At 43.7% G+C, this 27,725-nt stretch overlaps 1 protein-coding gene across 1 annotated transcript in view; it reads right to left on the bottom strand.

Moving 5' to 3' along the window:
* LOC148505427 (fibrillin-2-like) overlaps positions 1-27,725 on the bottom strand; it is a 191,059-nt gene that overhangs the window by 85,703 nt on the left and 77,631 nt on the right. Inside the window, exon 5 of the mRNA XM_088448376.1 lies at positions 4,971-5,066. Within this exon, the coding sequence (XP_088304502.1) occupies positions 4,971-5,066 (96 nt within the window). The remainder of the gene's footprint in view (positions 1-4,970; positions 5,067-27,725) is intronic.

The raw sequence follows: 27,725 nt of genomic DNA, 5'->3' as shown, positions 1-27,725 counted from the left end.
TGGTTTTTTCAACCACTATTTTGCGAGCAGGTCTGAGTTAAAAAAAAACAAGTGACGTGGTCAATGACGCTGCTGGATTAATTATGCACTCCCTTAAAACGCCCGTTTTGACCTTTAAGCACGCCTGCGATCGGATTTCCACTCCCCGTTTTCAAGCACCTTCCCCTGTTACCACCCATAAACGCCTCATTCTGTCACTCAAATTAGCAGGCATTCGCTATTTTGCGAGCACATGAATTTCGACCGCACTGACTGGTTCGCGCATGCGTATAACGATCCGTACGCATGCGCAGTTGGGCAAACATCGCTCGGAGCGAACGAGCTGCCGCTTACGAGTGGCTCTGAATCAGGCCCTAAATTCACTACATTTCTCTGGCCCACAAAATATGCGGACCGAAATACACAGGTTTTCTCATTATTTCTTTGGTTTTCGGTTTTCTATTAATTCAAAAGACACGAAAACCTAATATTGAGAGATAGTTATAGGATGTATTTAACCTTGAGAACACTGCAGTGAATCAGCATATATAACTAATATAGTGGGAATTTAGTAGACTTAAATAGTTTAGGCAAGTTTTAAATTGAATGTTTGATTAAGCATGACTAAAGTGCAGTTGAGGAAGAGTAATGACATGATGTCACATGTCCAAGTACTAACTTATCACATAGCCATTTTGTCAAACAACACTAGAAAATATCCTAATCTGTCTGAATGTGGGAAATCAAACGTTTTTAGAGAGTTTATGGCCATGGGAAATTGGTATGGAATATTTCCCAGCCCTTCCCGCACTTTGGTCATGAGAATTTTCTGTCTTTCCTATTATTTTGTGGTACTTTTTAACAAATGGTTTCCTTTCTATAAGTATTCCAAGCTTGACAACACCCCAGATAAAATGCCAAGATGAACCTAGGAAAGTGCAGTGAATATAACAGAGTGGATATCATGAGAGCATAAGGATGTAGACTAATTAGAAGTCTGAAATTGGCTGTCATCCACAATGACCAGGTTCAATCCCCCATAGCATCATATGTCTAGCCAAGGCCCGGCTGTTAACAAATATTATGGTATAAAAAACACACATTAATTATACTACAGAAACCAAGAATGTCTGTTTATGTAAGATCTCATAGTATATAAATATGAGACATACTGTATATCATGAGTTCTAAGGAATTTGCAGTAATCCAGGGACCTAGACACAGGTGCATAAACCATGAACCTTTAAGCTATATTGTACCTTATGTCATGCACTAAACATATGTTTTGTTGCCAGATGATAAAAATCCTCATTCAAAATATTTAATGAATTAAATTGTGAAGAACAAATGTACACCACTACCATACACAGTATAACACTTCATAAACAATATACATATACTGTTACTCCAACTTCCTCAAGTAATATCTGTTTGCAAAGTGCTCTTAGGGGCAAATGTATTATTTGTTGGGTTTTATCACCACTATGTCTCGCTGGAATGTAACAAAATGCACACACAGGTACAGGGGCTCCTGTAGTTTCCAGGGCTGGCCTCGCTACTGCGCATATGCGGTCTGATGGCTGCACATGTGATATCTGTATACCATAGTCTACAATGGCTAACACCATCTAAAGATGGCATTAGTTGCCAGGGCCGAAATCATTCATTCAGGGGATCCTTAATATTTTCATAAAGGTAAGCCGGGCGGTGGGCGTGGACAGCCGCCGGGGGGGTTAGGTTAGGGGCTCCCAGGGGGTAACCCAGAGGTCGATTTGGTGTTCCTTTTCAAATTGAATATTAGTAAATCAGGGATTTGTATGTTGGTCTATGTAAAAGTACAGATGTTTTTCCAATGTTTAATTTTGAGTGGGATTTAAGTAGGATTCAGTTTTATGTTTGATTTGACATTCGATTTTGCCTTTAGTAAATCTCCAAAGGCAAAATCGTATGAAAACCGAATGCAAATCGAATGTGAAATCACACAAAACTCAAAATTGAACATTAGTAAATATACCCCTAAGTATCAGGACCATTCATTATATAGGTAAGGTAACACAGGAGATATCACAGATATCTCCTGCTTACATTTCAATTCTGATCTGGCCCGGTGCTCACACACAATAGTATGGAGACCAAAATTCATCAAGCTCAGAAAATACTACATTTTCGGAGCATGATAGTGAAAACCTAATTGATTAGATGGCTTTCGTTCCAGATCATAGGGGTTTGGTATATAAGGTTGATTTTGACCATGTGAACATTTTTAATGTCAGCAGCAATCAAATGTCGACATTGTCATAATGGTGACAATGCATTTTTTGGATAACCCTAACCCCTATCATAACACAATGTTGACATTTTCATTATGTTGATGTTATATGTGGACATTTTGTCTATGCCAACATTATGCAGATATCGAAATGCGACTGCATACTTTGAAAAAAATGGGGACTGTAATAACCTGTGTTACTTATCTGGACACAGGTGATACAATTGACATCTGATATGTGTGATAAGGTTTTGATAAATAGCAGTGATAATAAAAACATCTGGTGAATTGCTAGCCCTATCAAACCATTATATAGGCCCTCATTCAGAGCCGTACGCTCTGAGCAGAGCGCACGCTCTGAATGAGGGCCGGCCTCCATGAAAATGGAGCGTCCTCCTGGACGCTCATATAGCTGTGGGTCACCACCCACAGGCTATACGAGCGTGCATTTTGATGGCCGCGATGGTCTTGACCATCGCGACCATCGAAACTGCGAGCCGGAGCCTGCGGTTGAGGTTTTCAACCGCAAGCTCCGGAGTGATTTTGGCTCTATCAGAGCCAAAATCACTCCCACTGACATCACTAGTGATGTCAGTGGGCCGGCTTCTGACGGGAGGCGTTCCCGTGGGAACGCCCCCGTCAGGGAGGCACGCCCCCGGCACGCCTACCAAAGGGGGCGTGCTGTCAATCAACATCGACAGCACGCCCCCTTTGATCAGACACAACGAGCGAAGGACTTTCCTTCGCTCGTCGCGTCTGGCGCATGCGCACGACGGAGCTCCCTCCGTCGTGCGCATGCTCAGTCCAGAACATCGACCCACTTGCGAGCGGACAGCCGCTCGCGAGTGGGTCTGAATCAGGCCCATTGTCTGATACTCCCTAGATGACATCTAGTAGTCTGGCCAAACAGAGTGCAGGATACTCACTAGATAGTCCCTGCACTGCACTGGAATGATAAATGGCAAAACCTATCTAGTCAGCTTTTTAACTTCAGAATGGGCAAATAAACTATTGGCGTTTATGTTATAAAGCACCAAAGACCTGCATTGTTAAAGCATCAAGGATCTGAGTTATGCATTTAAAAACCACAAGAGGGTTTGCATTGTGCTATCTCAGAAATATGGTATCTGCAATACAAGGTCACCAGACACTTAGTGACCGCCATAGTAATATCTCTAATTCCACCTCCCCCTCATTTACTCTATCCACTGTCCTCCAATGGTCAGTCCTTAGCACCCTCCTTTCTCTCTCTCTCTCTCTCTCTCTCTCTCTCTCTCTCTCTCTCTCTCTCTCTCTCTCTCTCTCTCTCTCCACTGCCTCACTTGGAAATCTCATAAGCTCCTTTGGACTTTATGCTGTTAACCCTCAAATCTACCTCTTCTCCTCTGCCCTTTTTACTTCTGTCTTCTCTCACGTCACCAGCTGCCTTCTGCCACCTCTTTCGATGTCAAAATGTACTATAGCCTGGATGTCAAAATTTACTATAGCTAAGACAGACCTCATTGTTTTCCCGCCTTCCAAGATCCATCCGCCCCTCTCTCTCTCTATCTCTCTCTCCCTCTCTTTTCTCCCACATATCTGCTGCCTCAGTGTCATCCTTGATTCTGCTCTTTTCCTTCTCATCTCACTTTCAACTTTCAAGCCACCTCTCAGTCCTGCCGCTACTACTACCATAATACCTCTAGGATTGGTCACACATGAGCAGTAGCTCTGCTGATTCTGCACCTGGAAGTAAAGTGATTGTGTCAGCGATTACTTTATTTTTTATCTTCCCAGGTGTGGGCCATTATCAGAGACAATGGACCTTATTCAGAGTCGGTCGAAGCGGCCGCACGGTCGTACGCCACCGATGTTCGCTATACTGCGCATGCGTAAAGTTCGCAATGCGCGTGCGCAAACTAGCCGCTACGATCAGAAATTTCTCTCTCCTTGAACACAGCCAGGTTTGATTGACAGATTGAGGCGTTTGTGGGTGGTAACAGGGGAAGGTGCTTGAAAACGGGGGAGTGGAGATCCGAACGCAGGCGTGCCTAATTATGCGAACGGCGTTTTATGGGAGTGCATACGGTTTATGGGAGTGCATAATTAACAAAGTAGCGTCATGGCACATGTGACATGGGAGGTTTTTACACTGACATGATCGTAGAGCTTAAGAGAGGGTATGGTCAACCTTAAGCTCTACGACCAGTTCCGATGGTTCCCGATGGTTTCGATTAATCCTTATATGCCCGGAGGTGACGTGCAATGCATACGAGAAAGGGGCATATTTTTTTGAATTCCGGCCGCTTCCTCCCCTTGGTTGGCCAGCTACCGATCCGAACTTAGGGACGCAACTTGCGAGGGAATAATTTGCATATCCGGCCCCTTTTCCCGTACGACCGTGCGGCCGCTTCGACCGACTCTGAATGAGGTCCAATGTCCCTGCAAGTGTTTTTGACACATATGCAGCGATATGAAATTATCGGGGGTAAATGAGACATCATCCCCTAAAAGAAAAAAAGCACTTTGGCTGTACTGTAATCATTTATTTATGCCTATATTTCCAATGTGACACCCTTCTTATAATAAGAGCATGATGCATAAGTGTAGTGTTTTTGAGACCGTATATGGTCAGCAACTCCTGAGTGAATTATATTGCTAAAATTTAAAAGTCCATTATCCCATATATAACATTTAAATATGCAATTAAAATGTTTTATATATGGTTAATAAATATACTTACGTTGTCCACAGTGAGTCCCAGTGTATCCCTTCTGGCAGGAACATGACTCGTCATTGCAGGTGCCCCCATTCATGCACCGCACATTGCAATTGACAACTAATGACAAAAACAAAAAACAAACAATTGTATAAGAGCAACAGTTGGGAGTGGAATAATACAAAAAGAATGATAGTATACCTGGACACAAAAACAAGAACAAAAGAAAAACCATCCAAAGAGACATCTACATTTTCCCATAAAAATATTTAAAATATGCCAACTTATATTTGCATTTTTGTATATGTTGAGCATTAATTCTGCACTGCGCAATTTGCGAAACACATGAAAGAGTGGTGAAACCCCCAAAAAGTGGAAAATAAGATAGTGGCCATAAGGAACGTGTAGGAGGCTGTTAGTGGCCATAGGAGGCTGTTATAACATACTTGCCGACATTTATTATCCGCTCCCCGGGAGATGCCCGGAGAGCAGACACAGCAGGTCACCTTGACGGGCGGGACCGGGTTTCTATCTTATGCCACGCCCTGTGTCATGGCAAACTGTAGCAAACTGCGGGAGCACGAGGAGGGGACGGGGCTACATGATGTATTTACGCGTCATTTAGTCCCGCTCCCTCCATAAGGAGCCACAATTTATGGCAATTATGCCTCAATTCCCAGCAATATTCTCCCTATCCTGCCCACTTCACTAGAAAATGAATGGGATGCGGGCGATCCGGATACTCTTCCGGGGTAATGGGGGGCTCCCTGAAAATTCTTGAGCCTCCCGCAACTTCCAGGAGAGTAGGTAATATGAGTTATACTTATAACTTCTAAGGTCTCACAGGTTTGAATATTCAAATTTTTCATAAGAATGACAACCAGCATGTGTGTGTTTCAGTAAATAACTGTATTTAGAGAATGTGGGAGTACATTTTAATAACTGGATTGTGTTTTGTACATGTTTATAATATAGATACAAGTAGCAAAACATTGTGAAAAGCTACTTGCAACTACAATCTTGAAGTATAAGAAAAACCTTTTCCTTTCCTTCAACACATCAACTCACAAGTTCCACATCTGTCTATTCTCTGTGTTTTAGAGGAACTTATTTGAAAAATGAAGTGAAATGAAATGAAGTGTCTATTAGCCATAGTTTAGCATTTGAATACCTTTAAATACATTAGTATTTATTAGGAGGGGTATACCAGTATACCACTATAACATGATATTTTTACATTAAAATAAGGGCTTCTAAAAGCACCAAATTCTCCCTTTGAGAGCTGTGTTAACCAAATATAATTTTCTAATTAAATACCAAAAAGTCACGTCTTAATTTGTGGCAAATTACATTTGCCCCATAGTGGTGTTTTCTACAATTATGGATATTCTCATTCTCTGGTATATGTAGATGTCGGGCAATCTCAGCCGCCCCCACTCTGCCCCTGTCTCCATCCCCTCCTAGTCCCATTATACTTCCCCTAGGTCTCGTTCCTCTTCTGTGCCATCATTGTGGTTGTGCTGCGTGTGCGCATCACACCCTAACATACATTGCATGCACAATGGGAGCAGGGGTGTACCCTGTGCACTTTAAGGGGCATATGTATCAAAGCTTGATGTGAGATAAAATTGTAAAATATATATCACCAACCAGTCAGCTCCAAACTATCATTTCTTAAACACAGCCTGCAAAATGTAAGTTAGAAGCTGATTGGTTGGTTGGTGATTTATAGCTCACAATTTTATCTTAGATCAAGCTTTGATACATATGCCCCTGAGGGGCCTATTCATTAAACGCAAAAATTCAATGGAGATAATTAGCTTTAGAACTCTCATGGAGTTCTAGCTAATTATAGGTGGAATTCATCATTCCACCTCTCCATAAGTATCTATTCCGAAAAGCTGTCATTTTTGCGATGACAGCTTTTTGGGAAATAGATACTTTTCCCTGCCTACACTACCTTATCGTATCTGGAAACAGTGCTGCGCATGCGCTGTTACATCTGTAAAACCAGCGCATGCGCAGCACTGCTACAGATGCGTTAAGTTTTGTCGGGGGACCTGCACACGCTGATACAGGTAAGTGGATTCTGCTATTCACCACCTCACAGTGGCGAATAGTAACTGCATCAAATTCCGAAAATTTATAATTTTCGGAATTTGATGAATACCATAATTTCCACATCCCCATACTAATGTATCGGGAGTGTGGAAATTAACGCAGGGGAACTTAGCAAGGAGATATCTGTGATATCTCCTGTGTTAAGTCTGTTCATGAACACCAAAATAACGTTATTTAAGGAAAATGTCCTTAAAAACGTTATTTTAGTGTTGATGAATAGGCCCCTAAGTGTGATACATGCATGCACGACACAGCCACAATGACTTAATTTTCATCAGTAATAAGTTATATATATTAGAGATGTGCATGGACACCCGTGTTTTAGTTTTGGTTCTAATTCATCATTGTGTTTTAGTTTTGCCAGAACCAATCCATTGTTTTGGTATCGGATCTGAATTTTGTAAAAAAAATTGATAAAAACAGCTACAATCATGTAATTTGTGTGTGTTTTTTGTTCCAACAGTATTATTAACCTCAATAACATTAATTTCAAGTCATTTCCAGTCAATTTTGACTACCTCACAGCTCACAATATTGCTTTTCCCCCATACTGGCCAAAGGCTGCAGGGAGATGACTGGCTAAACTTAGTGACAGAGCAGTTGCACAAACACATGGCAGTTTAAAAGAGAATCTAGGAAACAAAAGCGGCACAGCAGTGGCAGACAGGATGGAAGATTAAATATAAACTATACAATGTTTAAAGTGTTCATATTATTTTTCAAAAAATTACCTAGGAGGGGGTTCCCAAGCATAACCAGCCCCGGGCTCTTTGAACTGGCCCTGGTCCAAAAAATACGGGGAACAAAATGTGTAGGGATCCCCCGTTTTAATGAACCAGCACTGTGCTCTTGAATCTGGCCCTGGTCCTAAAGAAAACAGGAAAAAATATGCGTATAGTGGTCCCCCATATTTTTAGAACCAACATCGGGCTCCACTTGAGGGGGTAATGCCAAGCCAGGGGACACACTTCACAGGGTCCCCCGTCTAAAGGATTCACTGTACCCAATTAGTCAGCCCAGGCCAGGGATTACTGGGGAGGTGGGGATCCCCCCAATAAAGAAGTCTCCCCGATTCAGTGTACCCCAGACAGTGGCTGAATCCCGGGTCTATCTCCCACACCCCTGGGCTGTGGGTGCCGAGTTGATAGATGGAAAGAATAGATTGAAAGTAATATTGTCTTTTACATTAGAACTACAGGTCACAGCAAGCCACCCCCGCATGCAGGTACTTGGAGAACCACAAGTACCAGCATGCAGGGCATTAAGGGCACACTGGTGTTTATAATCCCCCTGTACATTTTTTTTTAAATAATAACTGTACACACACACCAAACTCACTCAATCATTCACTCACTCGCATCACCCCCACTGACATTACATACTGATTGCCTGTGAGTTACTGTCTCTTAGCCAATCAGCGGGCTGGTCGTTGATTGACAGACAGTCACTCACAGATAATCAGTGGCCTGTTCCCATGCTAGCGGCCGCTGTTTGGCTGGCAGGGCTCCATGTGCAGGAACACACGTGGGTCCTGTCACTTTCGCAAACAGCACTATATGTACAGCATGTACACACAGCACGGCACAGCCGCTGACACTGTACCGTAGCATTTTGCATGCAGATACAGCCGCAGGTGCCCACATGATATAGGCATGCCACATATAATTTTTATCATCAGAAGCTGCTTGTGTGTCCTATATGCATCACTTTGCGAATAAGAATCATTTGAAGATAAAAAGTTGCATGAATAGCTGCCAATACCGGGTCACGTGGCACTAGCGCGTTATGTTGACTTGTAGCGCATGGAGGTAAGATGTATGTGGACATTTCTGACGTGCATGGTGATATTGTTTAGTGTTCTCAAGTGATCCACTGTTTCTAAAATGGGTGCTTCTGAGTTAATAGGATAGGGAGATCTTCACTCATCCTAGGGCTACTTTAGATCAAAGATCAATAGAAAATAACTTCTGTGTGGGCACATATTTTGAAGGCGGGGACTCACCTCTCTCATAAAAGGATACCATAATGTTTTTAGATGCCAAATTAATGGAGATGGGGGCTTTCAGTCCTTCCCCCACCCATCCCCTACACTACAGATTATTTTTTCCCATATTGCAGCACAAGCCCCTAGGGGGTCAGTTGATGTCATAGCAGTGGCGCGTTGACCATGGTGATATACTGCCTCCTCCCCAGCTAACCACAGGTGGTGATTACTGGTGGTGGTTAGGTCCATTTTTAATTTATTTTTTATTTTACTAAAACACTCGAGTATTGAAGATGAGTAGCATATTTTATGTACATTCCGAAGATGAGTCTGGCTCACCCTTAGCACTGAAGAGGCTAATCTGCAAATTCCTCTCAGATTACAATAGAACATACTTGCCTACATTTGAAAAAGCATTTGTGAAAGCAGCACTTATGAGCGTGGCGGTAAAGTGGACGTGTACTGCTAGATCTGAGAGGCGTGTCATAAAACTGACTTACAGCCAACTGTAAATGAGCCCCAAAGCTTTTAGTGAGATCTACTTGTTGATGAAAACACACTGACATTTTTCAGAAAATGCATGTAACCATTGTGCCTTATAACCAATGCAGGTAAGTAATGATAACGATCCCAATTGAATGTATATATCTCTGCTTTTTTTTAATATAACAGCTTCATAATGGGAGTAAGATGTAATCATGGAGATTGCTAGATTCTTCAGGGAGACAGGGAGATTGCTGCTATTTCAGGGAGTCTCCTAGACAATGAGGGATAGTTGGCAAGTATGTAATAGAGCAAAAAAATACTGATGAACAGGCTACTGTACTTCTCTGTTGTGGTCTTAACAAGAAAGGAATCAATAGTGTTATTAGATAAGTATCCCATGTTATTTGCACCAAAAAAAAAATACTTGATAATGTGTTTACTGCCCTTAATTAACTTTTCTAAGCATTTACCATATTTTTTTTCTAGAAGCTCCAATCTAAGACAAATGTTCTACTATTCTGGGGTACAGAGACAGCTAATACACAGGGGGCATACACAGCTGAAACCCATTATGTTATCAGTTACCAAGAAATAATAGGATTTTTCCCAGACCTCAGCAATAATCTGGAGGAGGCAAAGAGAGCCATAAAGATTCATGGCAGTTTGTGGCCCCCAGCAGAGTATGTTAAAACAGCCATTCTCTGTAGCACATAATGTTTTTATTTGCTGTAGGTATGTTTGACTTACTCTGAAAAATAAGGTCAAGAATTCTCTGTCTACCCAGATGCTCCTGCACAGATTATGATTTTCAAATTGACTTTATATAGAGATGTGCGGGTCGGTTTTACTCAGATTTATTCAGAAATGTTCAGATCGCAAAAATGGCATCATATTGGCTACTCGGCTGTCACGTGTTTTGGATAGCCAATAAGAGACATCCGAACTTGCGATAATTTTGTGATAAGAACCGAATAAAACCGAACCCGCACATCTCTAATATATATTGTATATAGCTGTGCAATATTTATGTTTTTTACTTAACTATTACAAACTGTATTCCTATCCTCCATCATATCTTACACTTTATTCCCCTTTTTATTGCTATGCCTTTTATTGTTATTCTTAAAAGTTTGAAGCATTATATTTATAAAATGTGTAAAATTATCTTTAGAGCTTAAACCTGATATGTTATAATGTTTAATTTTAGTTTAGCTGTATTTTAATAAACACATAGAGACTGCCTAATAATGAACACAGTTTTGATTGTATTTTTATTATTCTAGATTTTTATTCTTAAATGCCCAGTGTATTTATTTACTAGCAGTTATTTACTGTATACAGCACACACATATTACTCAGCGCTTTACAGAGAGAATATTTAGCAATTTACATCAGTCCCTGTATTGGTGGAGCTTAAGTTACAAACTGTCCATATCAACACAGATACATACTAAGGTTAAATTTTTCTAAAAAGCCAATTAAGTACAATTTCAAGTACGTTTTCAGGGTGTGGGAGTAAAACAGTTCACTCTGAGGAAACTCACACAAACACAGGGAGAACATGCACACAGCACACAGATAGGACCTAGGTCAAGGTATTTAACTCATGACCTCAGTTTGTGAGTCAGAATAGCTAATCACTACACCACTGTGCTGGCCCTATACCACAGTGCCGCTAGTACCTATGTAGTTATCAAATAATTGTACATGAAATGCTGTTTACTATGTTTTCCACTAATCGATCTTATAATACTCAAACTAAGCAAAGGTTTCAGGGATGCAGTTAATAATGATTTTTTAATTTTGTTATTTACTAAACACACAGAGTAGGAGGTTCGAGATATCTCTTGCAAATCTTCATTGCAGCAACTGTCTCTTTTTATATGTTGGGTCAAGTACTGAAACAGACTGTGGGGCTGGTACAGAGCTGAATGCAAGTCTATTTGGCAAGTCTATCTTGTGTGTGTTTTCTCACTGCATATGTTGCAACTATAGGCAATGCAGAGCAGTGCACACCTCAGCCACATCTCAATTTACAAATGAAGAGGTGTAGCTATATGGTAACGGACATTATCACATAGGCAAAGTTCAGAGAGAGTGTGCTGACAGAACTTTGGGCTCTGTAGAGTTGTGCATACAGTACACATGCACCTTTTTCCAGACCAAACATTTGTACCACGAATAGGGAGCTAGTACACAATGATAATTATGACAATTTTTAAGTGAAGTGTATGGATAGGGCCATTCTGCCTGCAGCAAGGTGTACAACTTTGTATACGGCATTAAGTTATGTGCACGCACTACAGGAGCAATTACGGTCAAGTTGTGGTCAATTCTGAAGCTCTTTGTAGCTCATCTGGGTAGGATAGACTACACTGAGAACATAAATGAAGTTAGCTGGACTCTAAAACATCTCCATAGTGATTTAATACAAGGCACCTCTGTAGGACCTGTAGTACTTGCAGCTACAAGACTTACAAATTTCCTTTTGGCCCATACCTACCTATATAGTAATTAGCTACCTAGTATAGTTAATAGATATAGAAAACTCAGTTCAGTTATTAATTTGCAGTCTCCTAGCTAACACAGCCCAGATCAGCACATGTTTACCCAATTACAATTGCAGTGAAAAAGCAGGTTCACGGGCATTAAATAGTTCATGTTAAAAGCAACACATTAATTTTCAAATGTAACATAGTAACACAACTGTTACAAGTAGGGTAGAAACTTTCCATAGAAAGTTTAGAAACCAATTAAAATGATGATCTGTTTAAAGGTTTCTTGGCCTTTTGAGAGGGCCAGATCACGGTTTGATTGCATTCCCCTTTGTAATACAATACATGAATGTAACAGCTGTTTGTTTATGCATTGGGCTGATTTGGATTTTTCCTGTGGTGACTAAACCAACACAGATTTGATGCTTTTCGTTTTAGTGTGGGATTTATTGATGCTGTGGAGCCTGAGAACATTTCATAATAAAGTAAACAGCACTGCTTATGTTTTATGTTTGTTTTCTATTTACAAAGCTATATTTTGCCCAAGAGGACTAAAAAGGGAATAAATAGTACATTATTCAGAAAACAAACTGTCTGGAAACTATGGTAGCTGATAACAAGCCCAGATTCAGTTGTTGTACCACGCAATAAAGTGACACAGAAATGGTCCTTAAAGCCACAAATCACGCAATAAGGAAACAAGAGCAATATTTTAGATGCAAGAAGCAAATACACATGAAGAAATATTGCTCATAGAGAACATTTCTAAAAGAAAATGTAAAACTAAACTGAAGCATGCACAAATCAGCGGAGTGGAACTTTTAAAGCAACTTACAAGTCACATAACAAGTAATAGAAACTTATTGAAAGAACTTGACGTGTATCACACTGAGGTAATCTTGCAGATGGAATTAGTATCACCACAGAATTATTGGGTACAGTCTGCTCTTGTGATCTAATATCAGACTTTGTAATGCATATGATGTCTAAAGGACCCACCATCAAATTCCAAGGTGACAAGAGTATTAACCTGAAGGAATTAAAGGCAAAAGCCAGAGCCAAAGTGGATGAGCACCTGTATTGTCTCAAAACCACAAAGGAACATATGAGACTAAGCACACGCAGACATCGTAATTACTTTCATATGAAACACAGACAACTAGGGCACGGAAAGTGATTAAAATACCAGCGGCTGTTCAGCGGAGGCCCGACAGGAGGATATTCCAACACTGGGTGGTAAGTGTTCTAACCCTCCACTGCCCCACCCAACCCTTTCTTGGTGGTACCTAACCCTAAAACTCACGGGGTGGTGCCTAACCCTAAGTCCCCCTGGGGGAGTGTAAACCTAATACCCCCCTTCCCGCACCCTAATTCTAAACCCTCCCAGGGGGGTGCCTAACCCTAACCTCCCTCCAGTGGCACCTAACCCTAACCTCCCCCCTTTCCCCCCCTAACACTCACTGGGGGGTGCCTAACCCTAAGTCCCGTCAGGGGGTGCCTAAACCTAACCCCCCCTAACACCTGGGTCCGGTCTCTTACGATCAGGATGCCGGCTGTTGGGATTAACCCGCCGGTATCTAGATCATAAGAGAGATAGCGGCATCAGCATTTTGTCCGTCGGCGGTATATTGACGGCCGGGATCTCGTCCTCCCGGTTATTGACTACATCCCCTAGGCCACAGATACCTGGAAAATATACAAGTACTGCAAAAAGGAGGAGCAATTTTTGCATAAAAGTTAAATACTCAAGACCAACAATTTCTAAATAAATAAAAGCAGACCCTTAAGACCACTTTAGTTAGTGTATTGCAGTCCTATGAAATTCAGTATTTATTTATCTGGATGAATGCCCCCTCTTCTTTCCTGTCTGGCTGGATGTATCAGATATGGTGCGTACACACAAGACTATTAAAATGCTCGATATCAACAATAGCGCTTTCGATCTTATCGTTGATCCCTTCCAACCCACCAACGACCTGCGATGTGCGGGCACGTATGGACGTTAACGATATCGTCCATCGCCCGTGCATGCATGCATGTTGGGAGCCAATTAACCTACCAGTATATTTTTGGAGTGTGGGAGGAAACCGGAGTACCCAGAGGAAACCCACACAAGCACAGGGAGAATATACAAACTCTGCACAGGTAGATCCGTGGTGGGAATCAAACCCATGACCTCTGTGCTGTGAGGCAGTAATGCTAACCATTACACTGAACATGTTTATCTTGAACGACGTTGTTACCTTTAACAAATATTGTTGTCATTTTTTCTCATATTTTGTACAGGCTTGCTATTGTCTATTATGTAATACCTACATATTTCCAACACCAGATCTGCAATTGTTTATTTGTAAAACCAAATAAAAAATTGTTGTTCAAAAAACTATCCTGAAGAATAATGCAGCAAGCAACTATACCATGCAGACAGGGATTCATGTTGGATATAAGGAGAGTTCTAAAGGAGGCAGTGGGCTTGATTCAGAGCCGGACGCTCTGAACGAGCGCCCGCTCCGAATCAGGGCGTTTTTGTTTTTTTTGGTGCGTCCTCCTGGACGCTCGCATAGCTGTGGGTTACCGCCCACAGCTTATGCGAGCGTCCATGATGATGGTCGCAATGGTCTTGGGCTTGTGACGAGACCCTGTGGTAGGGTCTCACTGCCGCAAGCCCTGGAGTGATTTTGGCTCTATCAGAGGCAAAATCACTCCCACTGACATCACTAGTGATGACAGTGGGGCCGGACCCAGACGGTAGGCGTTCCCATGGGAACGCCTCCGTCTGGGCAGCCACGCCCCAGCACGCCCACCAAAGGGGGCGTGCTGTCACTCACAATCAACAGCACGCCCCCTTTGGTGTGAGACCCCGAGCGACCAGCCTCCGTCGTGCGCATGCGCATTTGGGTACCATCGACCCGCTTGTGAGCATCCTGCGCTCGCGAGCGGGTCTGAATGAGACCCAGAATCCTGGATCCAAGAGCCAACACTGTTACTGTCAGCAACAGTGTAACGTTTGTTGAAGTCATAAGGGTTGATGTGATGGTCTCATTAGACTAAGGTACATAGGAAATCCTACACTAAACAGACCACCATTCTCAGAATACATGATTGAGTTCAATGTAAGGTCAGGCACCATGGAGCACACAGTAAAGAATAGAGAACAATGTAAGACATGCAACCAAACCGACCACCAGTACACCTCTCATATATATCAAGTGTAATTAGTGTACATGAACCCACATTCTAGGAAGACATTTCTCATGTTTCAGAAAGGGAAGGCAAGATGTAGACAAAAGAGACTGAAGTAGAAATATAGGTCCTGATTCAGAGGCGCTCGCTATTTGCGAGTGCTCGCTCTGAATCAGGGCAGATTTTTTTTTTTTAAATCTGCCTCCAGACCACTCGCATAGCTGTGGGTGACCACCCACAGCTTTTGCGAGTGGCCTGGCGATGGTCGTGATTATCGCGACCATTGGGCTTGCGACGAGACCCTTGTGGTAGGGTCTCGGTTCCTGCAAGCCTGAGTGAACTTCCTGCTCTAATAGAGCAGGAAGTTCACTACTGACATCACGAATTATGTCAGTAGGGACGCCCACAAATGGCAGGCATTCCAGCCAGCCCCCTCCCCGCCTACAAAACGGGGCGAGCTGTCGATAAACATCGACTGCCGCCCCATTTTGTAGCGAGCCCCGAAGCTAGTGGTTCTCACTCGCCCCAGGGCATGCGCATTGCGCACGCTGCGCATGCATACTGGCCAACCATTGGCCCGCTTGCAAGCGCTAAGCGCTCGCGAGCGGGTCTGAATCAGGCCCATAGTCCATGCACAACAACTAAACTTGGAAAATCACTGAACTACCACAGGCAGATTATAAACAGACATTTAAATACAAATGTAACACAGACGACAAGACACAAACAAATCCTCAGGCTTTAAGAAGGGGTGTTGCAGTATAGTAAGTGTTGCTTGAGAAGCTATACTGGTGGGACTGTAGGTTGTCCTTTGTCTTTTAGTATCACTGTACAATTTCTCTTTATTTTCTAAGTGCACTACATCTTCTTGTTTGTTAATACTGTACTCCGTGTTATGCTACGACGCTTACAAGTATGGGTCTCAGTAGAGTCTAACCCCATGGTCATAGCAGGCGGATGAAGTACCTTACACCGGCCCCGCCCTCTGAGCATGTGATGTCATGATGTCACAAGACGGTCGGGGTGTCAGGGACACTGAGAAGCTGAGCCAAATACAGGTGCCACCAAATAGTTGCCACTGTGCCCTGGGTTAGGCACTGCTTGCCCACCCCGTGTTATGGCCCTGTTTATCCCACAATCTTGCAAATTTGATGCTTCAACTGAGAAGGAGATTCTCCAACATAACTGATAGGCACATGCTGTATAGCTTTAGCAAAATCTTTAGAAGGCATAACAAAAACCTGTGTGGTAAAATGCTAACTTAAACATAAAAATAACAGCCTTAGAAATAGGCCTACATTATGCGGTTATTAAACAAATATAGGGTTGGCTGTTGCATTAAAATGAAAAAGAATTCTTCTCTGACAGCTTAAAAGAAAAGTAATCTTTATACCTTGTGACTTGACTTCAGGCTACAGTATATACTAGTTCTCTGTAGGGTAGGCTTCACAAGTACTACAGACATTCAGAATGAGTGATAGAAGGCATCACAGCAGAAAGAAGTGTTTTCTATTATATCTATAACTGCTCTAAAATATGAGTCTTTATGGAATATGAATAGGATTCATTTACATATTAGCCGATGGAGCTGCAGCTCCAGGACCCTTTAAGTGTAATCCTATTACAGAAGCTGTCCACTGCCTTCATTTCATTTTCTGCTGGCATGTGGAGAGAGGATAGCATATCAGTGTAGGAATGAGATTCTAGTGGTTAACATAGGGCCTGATTCAGAGCCGCTCGTAAGCTCGTTCGTTCCGAGTGATGTTTGCCCAACTGCGCATGCGTACGGATCGTAATACGTCATTGACCACATCTCTTGGTTATTTTATAGTCAGAACTGCTCGCAAGATTGCGGTAAGAAAAACCAACTACAAGAATAGCGAGCAGTTCATACGCTGGTCGATGTACTCGATTAATCTAATAAATAGCGGACATGACGTAGGAGGAGAGTGGACAGGGGGCGTAGTTTCCAAAAAAACGACCGCAAGTTTTGTTCGCTCGTTCAGACATAGAAGCGTGAACAGACCGCAAAGAGCAAACGGTTCATTTGAATAGCCACCCCTTTTTTTAGAACGAACGACCGCAAATAGCGTCCGGCTCTGAATCAGGCCCATAGCTCATAATCTCTACACTTAACCATCCCACTCTCTTCAGAGCTGAGAGATCACTCACCACATACTCTCCATCTCTCCCCAAATTACTGCCTAGGCTAGCAATGATTCTACCCCTGTCTCACTGACTGCTCTTTGTATCTGAATATTACCAGGTAGGTAAGAACTGGGGAGCTCTGGGTTTGTGCATTACTATCACAGATATAAGGAGAACCATAAGAAAATGCTAGCTAAAACACAAGGGGAGGACTCAATTGACAATTGATTGAGGCTAGATGACCAAGGATACATCTGTAGAATGTTAGGAATCATCCATTCCCAGGAATTCTGTTGATGTCTTTGACCTTTTAGTGTACTTAACCATACTTTTAGCATACCTTCAATGTCATAAAGTGATTTATGCTTACTGTAGCTTCAATAAAACGATTTTACACTATCAATTGTCACTTGCTTTTTTAACATGCAGTCAGCTTTCCCCAATGAATTGGAGCACTGTAAGTGGCAGAGATATTGAATGTTAACAGTCCCATACCTTTTAATGCTCTACTTTTAAACATCTAGATGCTGATAAATTTAAACCCCCCAAGGAGCCTCTTCTCCTCCACTTTCTACTGTGGCCAGTTTCTGATCTCAGGGGGTCTATTCACTAAGCCTTGTATATAGATAAAGTGGAAAGAGAAAGTACCAACCAATCAGCTCCTGTTACTTTATAGGTTGTGTTTGAAAAATAACAGTTAGTGCTTTATCTCCATCTACTTTATATCTCCAAGGCTTAGTGAATAGACCCCTGAGTGATGCATTTTACTATTCTTATACATTTAGCCTATGTGAGAATTAGCCATTACATCCAGTTAAACTTCTTCAATGGCAAGTGAAGATGCAATGCAATGCTTACGACTCTGCATTGTACGTTCTTGTATACATCCAGTTCAAAGCATTCACAGGGCCAAAACACACAAGATACGCTCTGCAAATGGGAGTACATTCTTCTCTGCCTCAGGCTATGTATATATATATATATATATATATATATGCTCAGTGCATGATCTTGTAAATATAACTGAGTTATACAGTGGCAGCTCCTTTCTTGTCCAAATCCTCACCAGCCAGGGTATTCAACTCACGCTATTTCTAGAAAAAGGGGAAGACAGGCGGGCGCCCATAGTGAACAATATCAATATGGAATTATAGACATATGAATATTTGTGGGATATTCCCTGAAAATACCCCTTATCAGAGGATAACCACAAATATTCTCTTTCCCCGGCATTTATGTATAGTTTATGTATCTATGATATCCGCTGTGATCCTCCATTTTCAACCTCCAAACAAGCCCCCATGGGTTTTTATGGGGGCTGCTTTATTGCTGAATTTACTAAGCTCGCTTGGCCCCCGGCAGCTAACGCCATCTTGCTGTAGCCCATGGGCAACTCTTCACAGAAATTACATTGAGAAGGTTTCGTAGGAACCTTCCCTGGCAATGGCCGCATTCGCGATCACTTCACTTTTAACACATTGCAGGGATGGGCTCCTTTTATTTTCTTGATGTAAATATATTCTCAATCATAGTAATGTACCTTGCCACTGTGCATATGTCAATTTTCAAATGTATACAATACAGTATGGCCCTGATTCAGACCTGCTCACTAAGCCACGATCGCTCGCTGCCAAAAGGGGCCGGGTATGCAAATTCCGTGATCGCACTGTGTGGCTTAAGGAAGTCCTCTATGTCTTAGAAGGTGACGGCAGTGAGTGTACGCAGGTGTATAAAGCCGCCCACCTTTCTCTCTTAGCACACGTCATCTCCAGGAAGTGTGTGAATAATCGGGAACATCGAGACCCATCGGAGCTGCACGCAGCACTTGAGGTAGCCCCTACCCCACCGCAAGCACTGCGATCAGTACAGGCTCAAATACAACCAAGTGACGTGTTCAATGACGCTACTTTGCTAATTATGCACACCCATTAAACTACATTTTGATGCTCAGACACGCCTGCGTTCGCAAATCCACTCCGCCATTCACAAGCACCTTCCCCTGTTACCAACTACAAACGGCGCTGTCACTCAAAGTAGCATCCAGTCTGTGTACTACGAGCACACGATTCCCGGCCGCAGTGACTGGTTCGCGCATGCATACTTTGAAGCATACGCATGCGCAGATGTGCGATAATTTCCCCTAGCCAGCGAGTGCAGCTTAGCGACCGGGTCTGAATCAGGCCCTATGTCTCCTAGTGAACAGGATGTCACGGCTTGGCGTGCGCTTGGACCCGGAGTGGAGTCGGATGAGGAATGAGGACTTGTTTGCTGGTACTTGAAGGCAGCCGGCCTTAGGGGAGTATGACTCATGAAGCAGTGGCACGCGACGGGATCAGAACCAGGCTGCGAGACACTGGCAGAACTTAGAGACCCGGGGTAGGCTGGGTATAGCAGGTAGATGGGATCAGGAGACAGGTAGTAACAGGAGCAAACTGCACCAAGGCTGAGAGGGGAGTCTGCAGAAACACACTGGTACTGACACTTTAAATGAGCAAAGGAGCACAGAGAACTAGCTCACAGCATACGCTGTGATTGACGTTGCACTGGCAACTAAAGAGCCTCTGGACAGCCCTTTAGTACCCTCAGGTAGTGCAGGATTGGTTGCTAGCCTCCCCAGCCCAGACTGAACCTGATTGGCCAGAAACGACTTGTGACCCAAATCCAAGATGGCCGCACCCAGTGGTCACAGCATGGAAGCTCTGCCAGTCTCAGCCCCTCTCACCTGCCTCCAGATGGAAGCCCTTGGTCTGCGGAGACTCACAGCACCCAGCGCTATTCTCCAGGAACCTGCACCTCTGCTGGAAACACCATGCCACAGCGCCCGGAGCGGTAAGCGCCGCGATCTCAGCAGCCTGTCACCCCTGGTCGTGACAGTACCCCCTCCTTTAGGAGTGGCCTCTGGACACTTCTTGGGTTTACCAGGATTCTCAGAGTGAAACTTAAGCACTAGGCGAGGAGCGTAGACATCCTCAGCTTTCACCAGCAACGTTCTTCGGGACCATAACCTTTCCAATACAGTAGATATTGGAGTTGCCCATAACGAAAATGAGAGTCCAGGACCTGTTTGATCTCGAACTCTACACCCCTCTCAGTCAAGACTTTGGGGGAGCGTGGCAGAGTCTTGCGAAAGCGATTCAGGATGAGAGGTTTCAGCAGAGAAATATGAAAGGAATTTGGTATTTTGAGGTAGGACGGAAGTTTTAATTTATAGGCTACTGGATTGATCACTTGAACGATGGGAAAAGGACCGATGAAACGAGGAGCAAATTTCATAGATGGCACTTTAAGGCGAAGATTACGAGTGGATAGCCATACTAAGTCACCTGTTTTTAGGTTGGGCACCGCTCTCCTTTTTTTGTCCGCTGTTAATTTATATCGAAGAGAGGCTTTTTGTAAGGAGGAATGGACCTGAGTCCAAATCTGAGAGAATTTCTGTAGGGTGGAGGTCACTGCTGGTACATCGAAGACTGGCAATTCTTGAAACTCTGGTACTCTGGGATGCAGTCCAAAAACTACAAAGAATGGGGTTTGCCCCGTAGATGAATGATAGGAGCTGTTATGGGCAAATTCGGCCCAGGGTAAGGTGTCCACCCAGTTGTCTTGTGATGAAGACATGTGAATTCTTAAGAAAGTCTCAAGGTCTTGATTGACCCTCTCTGTAGACCCGTTAGACTGAGGATGGTAAGCTGTTGAAAAATTCAGTTTGATTTGAAAGATAGAACATATAGCTCTCCAAAATCTGGCTACGAACTGTACCCCTCTATCAGAAACAATCTCAGTTGGAAGTCCATGGAGACGGAAGATGTTGTCGACGAATAACTGAGCCAACTCTGGAGCAGACGGCAACTTCTTGAGGGGAACGAAATGAACCATTTTGGAGAAACGATCCACTACTACCCAGATGGTGGTAAACCCATTAGAAACAGGTAGATCCGTTACAAAGTCCATGGAAAGGTGTGTCCAAGGATGGGTTGGTACTGACAGAGATAGGAGTGTGCCGGCAGGAACCTGTCTGGATGTTTTAAGTTGAGCACACTGTGGACAGGAGGCAATAAAAGCTTAAATTTCCGACTTCATAGCAGGCCACCAGTATGATCGTTGCAGGAATTCCAAGGTCTTGCGTATGCCCGGGTGTCCGGCAAAACAAGAGGTATGAGCCCACTTCAAAAGCTGCTTGCGCATATCTGAGGCCACAAATGTCTTCCCGGGAGGAGGTTGAATGCAAGTGGTAGTGAATACTCTGGAGTCTAGAACTGGAGTTTCCTTATGACTTTCGGAAGATGCGTCGGAGGAGAGTGATCGAGAGAGGGCATCTGCTTTTTGATTTAATGAGCCTGGGCGAAAAGTTAAAGTAAAATTGAAACGAGAAAAGAATATTGACCATCGAGCCAGGCGGGAACTCAGGCACTGAATATTTTTTAGGTATAGGAGATTCCCGATGATCTGTATAAACGGTGATGGGATACATCACGCCCTCAAGAAGATAACGCCACTCTTCAAAAGCTAGTTTCACAGCCAATAATTCCTGCTCTCCAATGGGATAATTATTTTCTGCTTGGGAAAATTTCTTTGAGAAGAAGCCACAGGGATGAAACTTGCTATCCTCGAGTTTCTGGGATAGTACTGCCCCTACCGCTTCAGAAGAGGCGTCTACCTCAAGAAAGAATGGGTAGTTAATGTTGGGTTGTCTCAGCACGGGGGCGGAAATGAAGGCTTGCTTTAAGAGTTGAAAGGCAGTTTCAGCCTCTGGAGGCCATCGGGATGGATTTGCCCCCTTGCAAGTTAGGGCGGAAATGGGTGCCATGAGAGTGGAAAATCCTTTGATAAACCTTCGATAATAATTTGCGAAGCCCAAAAATCTTTGTACTGCCTTCAAAGAATTCGGACGAGACCAGTCCAATATTGCCTGAACTTTCTGGGGATCCATTTCAAGGCCGGCACCTGAAACGATGTAACCTAAAAAAGGAACTGAGGGAACTTCAAATACGCATTTTTCAGCTTTGCAGTACAGGTGGTTCTTTCGTAGGCGAGTTAACACCTCCTTGACTTGGGATCGATGTCTGACAATGTTGGAGGAGAATATCAGAATATCGTCGAGGTATACTACCACAGAGATATATAGTAAGTCCCGAAAGATCTCATTCACAAAGTTTTGGAACACAGCAGGAGCGTTACAGAGACCAAAAGGCATTACCAGGTATTCAAAATGCCCGTCTCGAGTATTGAATGCTGTTTTCCATTCGTCCCTGGCTCGTATCCTAATGAGATTGTAGGCCCCTCTTAAATCCAGCTTGGTAAAAATAGTGGCACCTTTTACTCGATCGAAAAGTTCGGTAATGAGGGGTATCGGGTAGCGATTTTTGATGGTTATATCGTTTTAGCCCCTGTAATCGATGCAAGGACGCAGGCCTCCATCCTTCTTAGACACAAAAAAGAATCCTGCCCCTGCTGGTGAGGAGGATGGTCGAATGAACCCCTTTTGCAGGTTCTCCTGGATGTATGCTGACATGGCTTCAGTCTCGGGTAGGGAGAGTGGGTAAGTACGACCTCGCGGAGGAGTTTTGCCAGGAATCAACTCAATAGGACAGTCCCACTCCCGATGAGGAGGCAGAATATCGGCTCCGGTCTTACAGAAGACATCGCAGAAGGAGCGATACTGGTAGGGAATTGGAGTAGTGGTTGCAATGTAACTACCTTTGACGGGTTTGATTTGAGGAAGGCAGGATACTTGACAAGTTTCTCCCCAGGACAAGATCTGCATGGTGCCCCAATCAATATTGGGGGAGTGCTTGCGTAACCAGGGGTATCCAAGGATGACCTCATGGGAGGCTTTGGGAATTGCTAGGAATCGGATAGTTTCAGTGTGCAGAGCTCCGATACGAACTGGCACAGGAAGGGTACGTTGAGAGACGATTCCGTTGGTAATCTGAGTGCCAACTACAGCAGATAGAGTGATGGTGTGGTTGAGAGAGGAGACAGGAAGCCGGAGCCTCTGGACAAGTTCAGCGGTGATAAAATTTTCAGCGGCCCCTGAATCGAGGAGAGAAAGAACAGTTTTAGAACCAGTGAAGATCTCAAAAGTAATGGAGAGGGTAGATTCATTTTTTGACGGAGACGGAGACATCACTCCTAACCTGGTGTCTCCGGCACAGATTAGGATCGTGAGTTTCCCGGACGACGTGGGCAGGCTGCAACCATATGACCGGTCTCCCCGCAGTACATGCATAGATTTTCTCGTCGGCGTCTTTGCCGTTCTTCTACCGTGAGGCGGGCCCGGTTAATCTGCATGGGTTCGTCACCCGCAGGTTCAGACGGAGGGGGGGTTGGAGTAGTGGTTGGCCGGAACCTAAAGCGATCTCCCCTAGTTTTTTCACTCTGGCGTTCTCTGTACCGCAAATCCACTTTATTGCAAAGGGAGATAAGCTCATTGAGGGTAGCCGGCGGATCACGAGTGGCGAGGTCATCTTTTATGCGATCTGTCAATCCATTCCAAAAGGTGGAAGTCAGGGCTTCTTCATTCCATTTTAGTTCCGAAGCCAGCGTTTGAAATTGAATGATATACTGACTGACTGGTCGGTTCCCTTGGCGAAGTCGCAGGATTTCCGTCGCCGCGGAGGTTGTTCTGCCGGGCTCGTCGAAAATCCTCCGGAAGGATGTGAGGAATCCAGAGTAGTTGTCTAGTAACAGGTCGGACCTCCCCAGAGAGGCGAAACCCAGTCCAGGGCAGAACCGGTCAGTAGAGACACTATATATGCCACTTTGGATTTTGGAGATGGAAAGTTCGCAGGCTGTAGTGTGAAGTGGACTACACACTGGTTGAGAAACCCTCGGCACAACTTGGGGTTACCATCAAACTTGTTGGGAGTCGGAAGGTGCAAATGAGATGGTGCAGGTGGAACAGGGACAGCTGGAGCTGCTGGCTGGTTGGTGGCGACAGGCAAATTAACAGTAACCAGGGAAGCTTGCAGCATATCCTGACGAAGAGACATTTCCTGCAGGAACTGAGCCATTTGGCGCTGAGACGCCTCTAGTCCCTCTAGGCGACTGGCGATACCCTGGAGCAAGTCGGCCCTCAGATCCTGTCCACTGGCCGAATCCATCTGGCCAGTGCAAACTGTCACGGCTTGGCGTGCGCTTGGACCCGGAGTGGAGTCGGATGAGGAATGAGGACTTGTTTGCTGGTACTTGAAGGCAGCCGGCCTTAGGGGAGTATGACTCATGAAGCAGTGGCACGCGACGGGATCAGAACCAGGCTGCGAGACACTGGCGGAACTTAGAGACCCGGGGTAGGCTGGGTATAGCAGGTAGACGGGATCAGGAGACAGGTAGTAACAGGAGCAAACTGCACCAAGGCTGAGAGGGGAGTCTGCAGAAACACACTGGTACTGACACTTTAAATGAGCAAAGGAGCACAGAGAACTAGCTCACAGCATACGCTGTGATAGACATTGCACTGGCAACTAAAGAGCCTCTGGACAGCCCTTTAGTACCCTCAGGTAGTGCAGGATTGGTTGCAAGCCTCCCCAGCCCAGACTGAACATGATTGGCCAGAAACGACATGTGACCCAAATCCAAGATGGCCGCGCCCAGTGGTCACAGCATGGAAGCTCTGCCAGTCTCAGGCCCTCTCACCTGCCTCCAGATGGAAGCCCTTGGTCTGAGGAGACTCACAGCACCCAGCGCTATTCTCCAGGAACCTGCACCTCTGCTGGAAACACCATGCCACAGCGCCCGGAGCGGTAAGCGCCGCGATCTCAGCAGCCTGTCACCCCTGGTCGTGACACAGGAAGCCTGATGATAACTGCAAACTAGCACGTAAAAAAATGAACTCCAGCACTGCTAATTTGGAAAGCATATAGTTTTGAACCTAGATGTACCTATGTACCTGCACTATTAACCTCTTTGTTGCCATGGGTGTGTTCCCATAGGAATGTGTCTTTTAATCAAGTTTTCTACTACTTGTCCCTGGGTAAAATTGCTTCACCTTTTGGAAGTGAAAGGATAACACTTCCGGTTATCTGACAATTTCCTGAGCCATATCACAAACAAATGTGGGATGGGGGGACATATCTTGACCCATAGTGACATCAGGAACCCAAGGATGAACTTGGTTGAAAGCTTTAAATGCAATCAATGCTGTTTGTGTCAAATCTCTTAAAAATGTATTTTTGGCTAACATTTGCAGGAGCTTTGTGTGGAGTACAAACTCATTGATATTAATTTTAGATGTATATGTCTTCTTTCAATTGATCTGTGGTCGAGTGAAGGGGGGGGGGGAGAGACTACAAAGAATGTTAGGACTATAATTACTAAGCAGCAGGTTTTCAAAGCCACTGATGTTTGCTGGTTTTGCCTACTGGATTTAAAATGGCAATACTATTGAATTCCAAGCTAATGTATTTAATAATATTGTTATGAATCCCACTGGCAAAACCACCAAAAAGTGTCAGCTTTGAAAACTGGTATGCAGAGCCGTAACTAGGGTAGTGCGACCAGTGCCATGGCACAGGGCACTGCAGGGCAGGGGGCTCTGTTTGGACCTGTAAATTTTCCTGTTTATTATCAACTCAATTGTAGTTTCCTCTTATTTTATCCCCAGCATCTCCTGGCCTGCTCTATCTCTTCCTAGGCCCTTCCCCATGAGGCCATGGCCCTTTTTCAGGTGCACTATCTTATGTCCCTAAAACTTGGGGGGGGGGGGGGGGAGAGTGTGCACCAATGCTCTCTCTGGCACAGGGCACCAAAAAGTCTAGTTACGGATCTGCTGGTATGTTGGTGTATGGTATACATACAATGGAAATAATGTCTTGGATACCAGAGGTGTAAAAAGACAGCTTGACCTCTGGCACAGAAAAGGTTAAAGGGAATACAGTAGTAAGATGAGTACAACAGTGAAAAAACTGTATTCCACATCTAGGAACTCCCAAGGTCAATTGTCAGTGGAAAAAGTACATAAGGTTTGTAAGGATAAAAAAAGAGATCCCTAGAGTTTCAGAACAGGTTGTTGGTTCAGCTGCAGCTCAATACTTTCTCTAGGACTAAAATAACGTATTTCTTTTTTTATGTTCCAAAAAATACATATATATTAAAAAAAAATTGGATGGTGTAGGTGGAAATATTCTGAGCCAAGCCTTTCTTGAATCATTGTGAATACATCCAGCAATCACAGCGCTTTAACCCATCTAATACTAATAGCACATATATCAGAAATTAGAACTGAATATAAATCACTAGTGATGACAAACCACCAAAATATATTTACAGTTTTACTAGGGTGTTGCTAAATTGAAATCTCTAATTTCAGGATGAAATGTGATTGATGTGGTTTGATTTGATTTGGATGACATTTATGGTAACCATCGAGACCTATTGGTCAGCTCAGTAAAATCTGATCTGATGGAATTATCTTGGATGCTGGAGCACAAATGATGTATTTTCATGAGTCATTTCACAGAATTATGATAGCACCAAACATAACCTTTTTTATTTTTTGTTTTACACTAGAGAAAAATCAGAGTAATTTTAAAGGGATCAGTGTAAATATGAAATCAGCCTTATAAACACTCTAAATTGAACTAGTAAATCTATTCTGTACCTTAATAGACTTATTTATTTTTAGATTTAAAACAGCACTGACATTTTTAATGGTCAATGTAATCCCAAAGGTTTGACCATACACAAGGCCTGGGGCTTGACCAAATCCGGGAGGCGGAAATAAAATCACTTTAAAATACTTTGCAATGGGGAACATTTGTCCCCCTCAGCAGCTGCCCTGTGCCTTCCTCCTACAGCCATGGACAATTAGTACCCCCTACACCCTCTCTGTGCCCTTGACAATCCATAGGGTTCAGCTGAGTTCTAACTAATAATGTGTATTCCTATTTGAAAGCAGAGAATTTTATTCAAACATATGAGACCTAATTCAGAGGTGCGCGCAGACGCAGACAAGTATTTTGCCTCAGTTGTGTCTGTCTTTATGCTAACGCAACCAATACGGTTCATACTGAGATGCCAACTTGCAGCGGCACTAATCCGTCTTGGAGTGTTTCTAGACGCACAATCGCTGGACCACTGCCACTGTAACATCCAGAGTAACCACTTCTGCTAACATAGGTAGAGCTGTTTGTTTACCCATTATTGATTGCAGAATAGTAGTTAGTGAATATTGATCTGGTATAGGCTGTAATGCTGAAGCAGATAATTTTGAAAGTGGGGATCCAAACTTTTGCCTTTCACCAAAATATTTATATTTTCTATTTCTATGGCAGTGCGGATTAGCCACAGGGCTCACTGAGAAGATTATTTCTCTTTAATGCGGTTCCAGTAGCAGTTATATACTGTAATGGCAGCATCGCCCTATAA

The sequence above is a fragment of the Taudactylus pleione genome, unplaced genomic scaffold (assembly GCF_031769625.1).
Source record: "Taudactylus pleione unplaced genomic scaffold, aTauple2 ptg000454l, whole genome shotgun sequence".
In the NCBI taxonomy this organism is placed as follows: Eukaryota; Metazoa; Chordata; class Amphibia; order Anura; family Myobatrachidae; genus Taudactylus; species Taudactylus pleione.
This window is presented reverse-complemented; position numbering and strand designations above follow the sequence as displayed.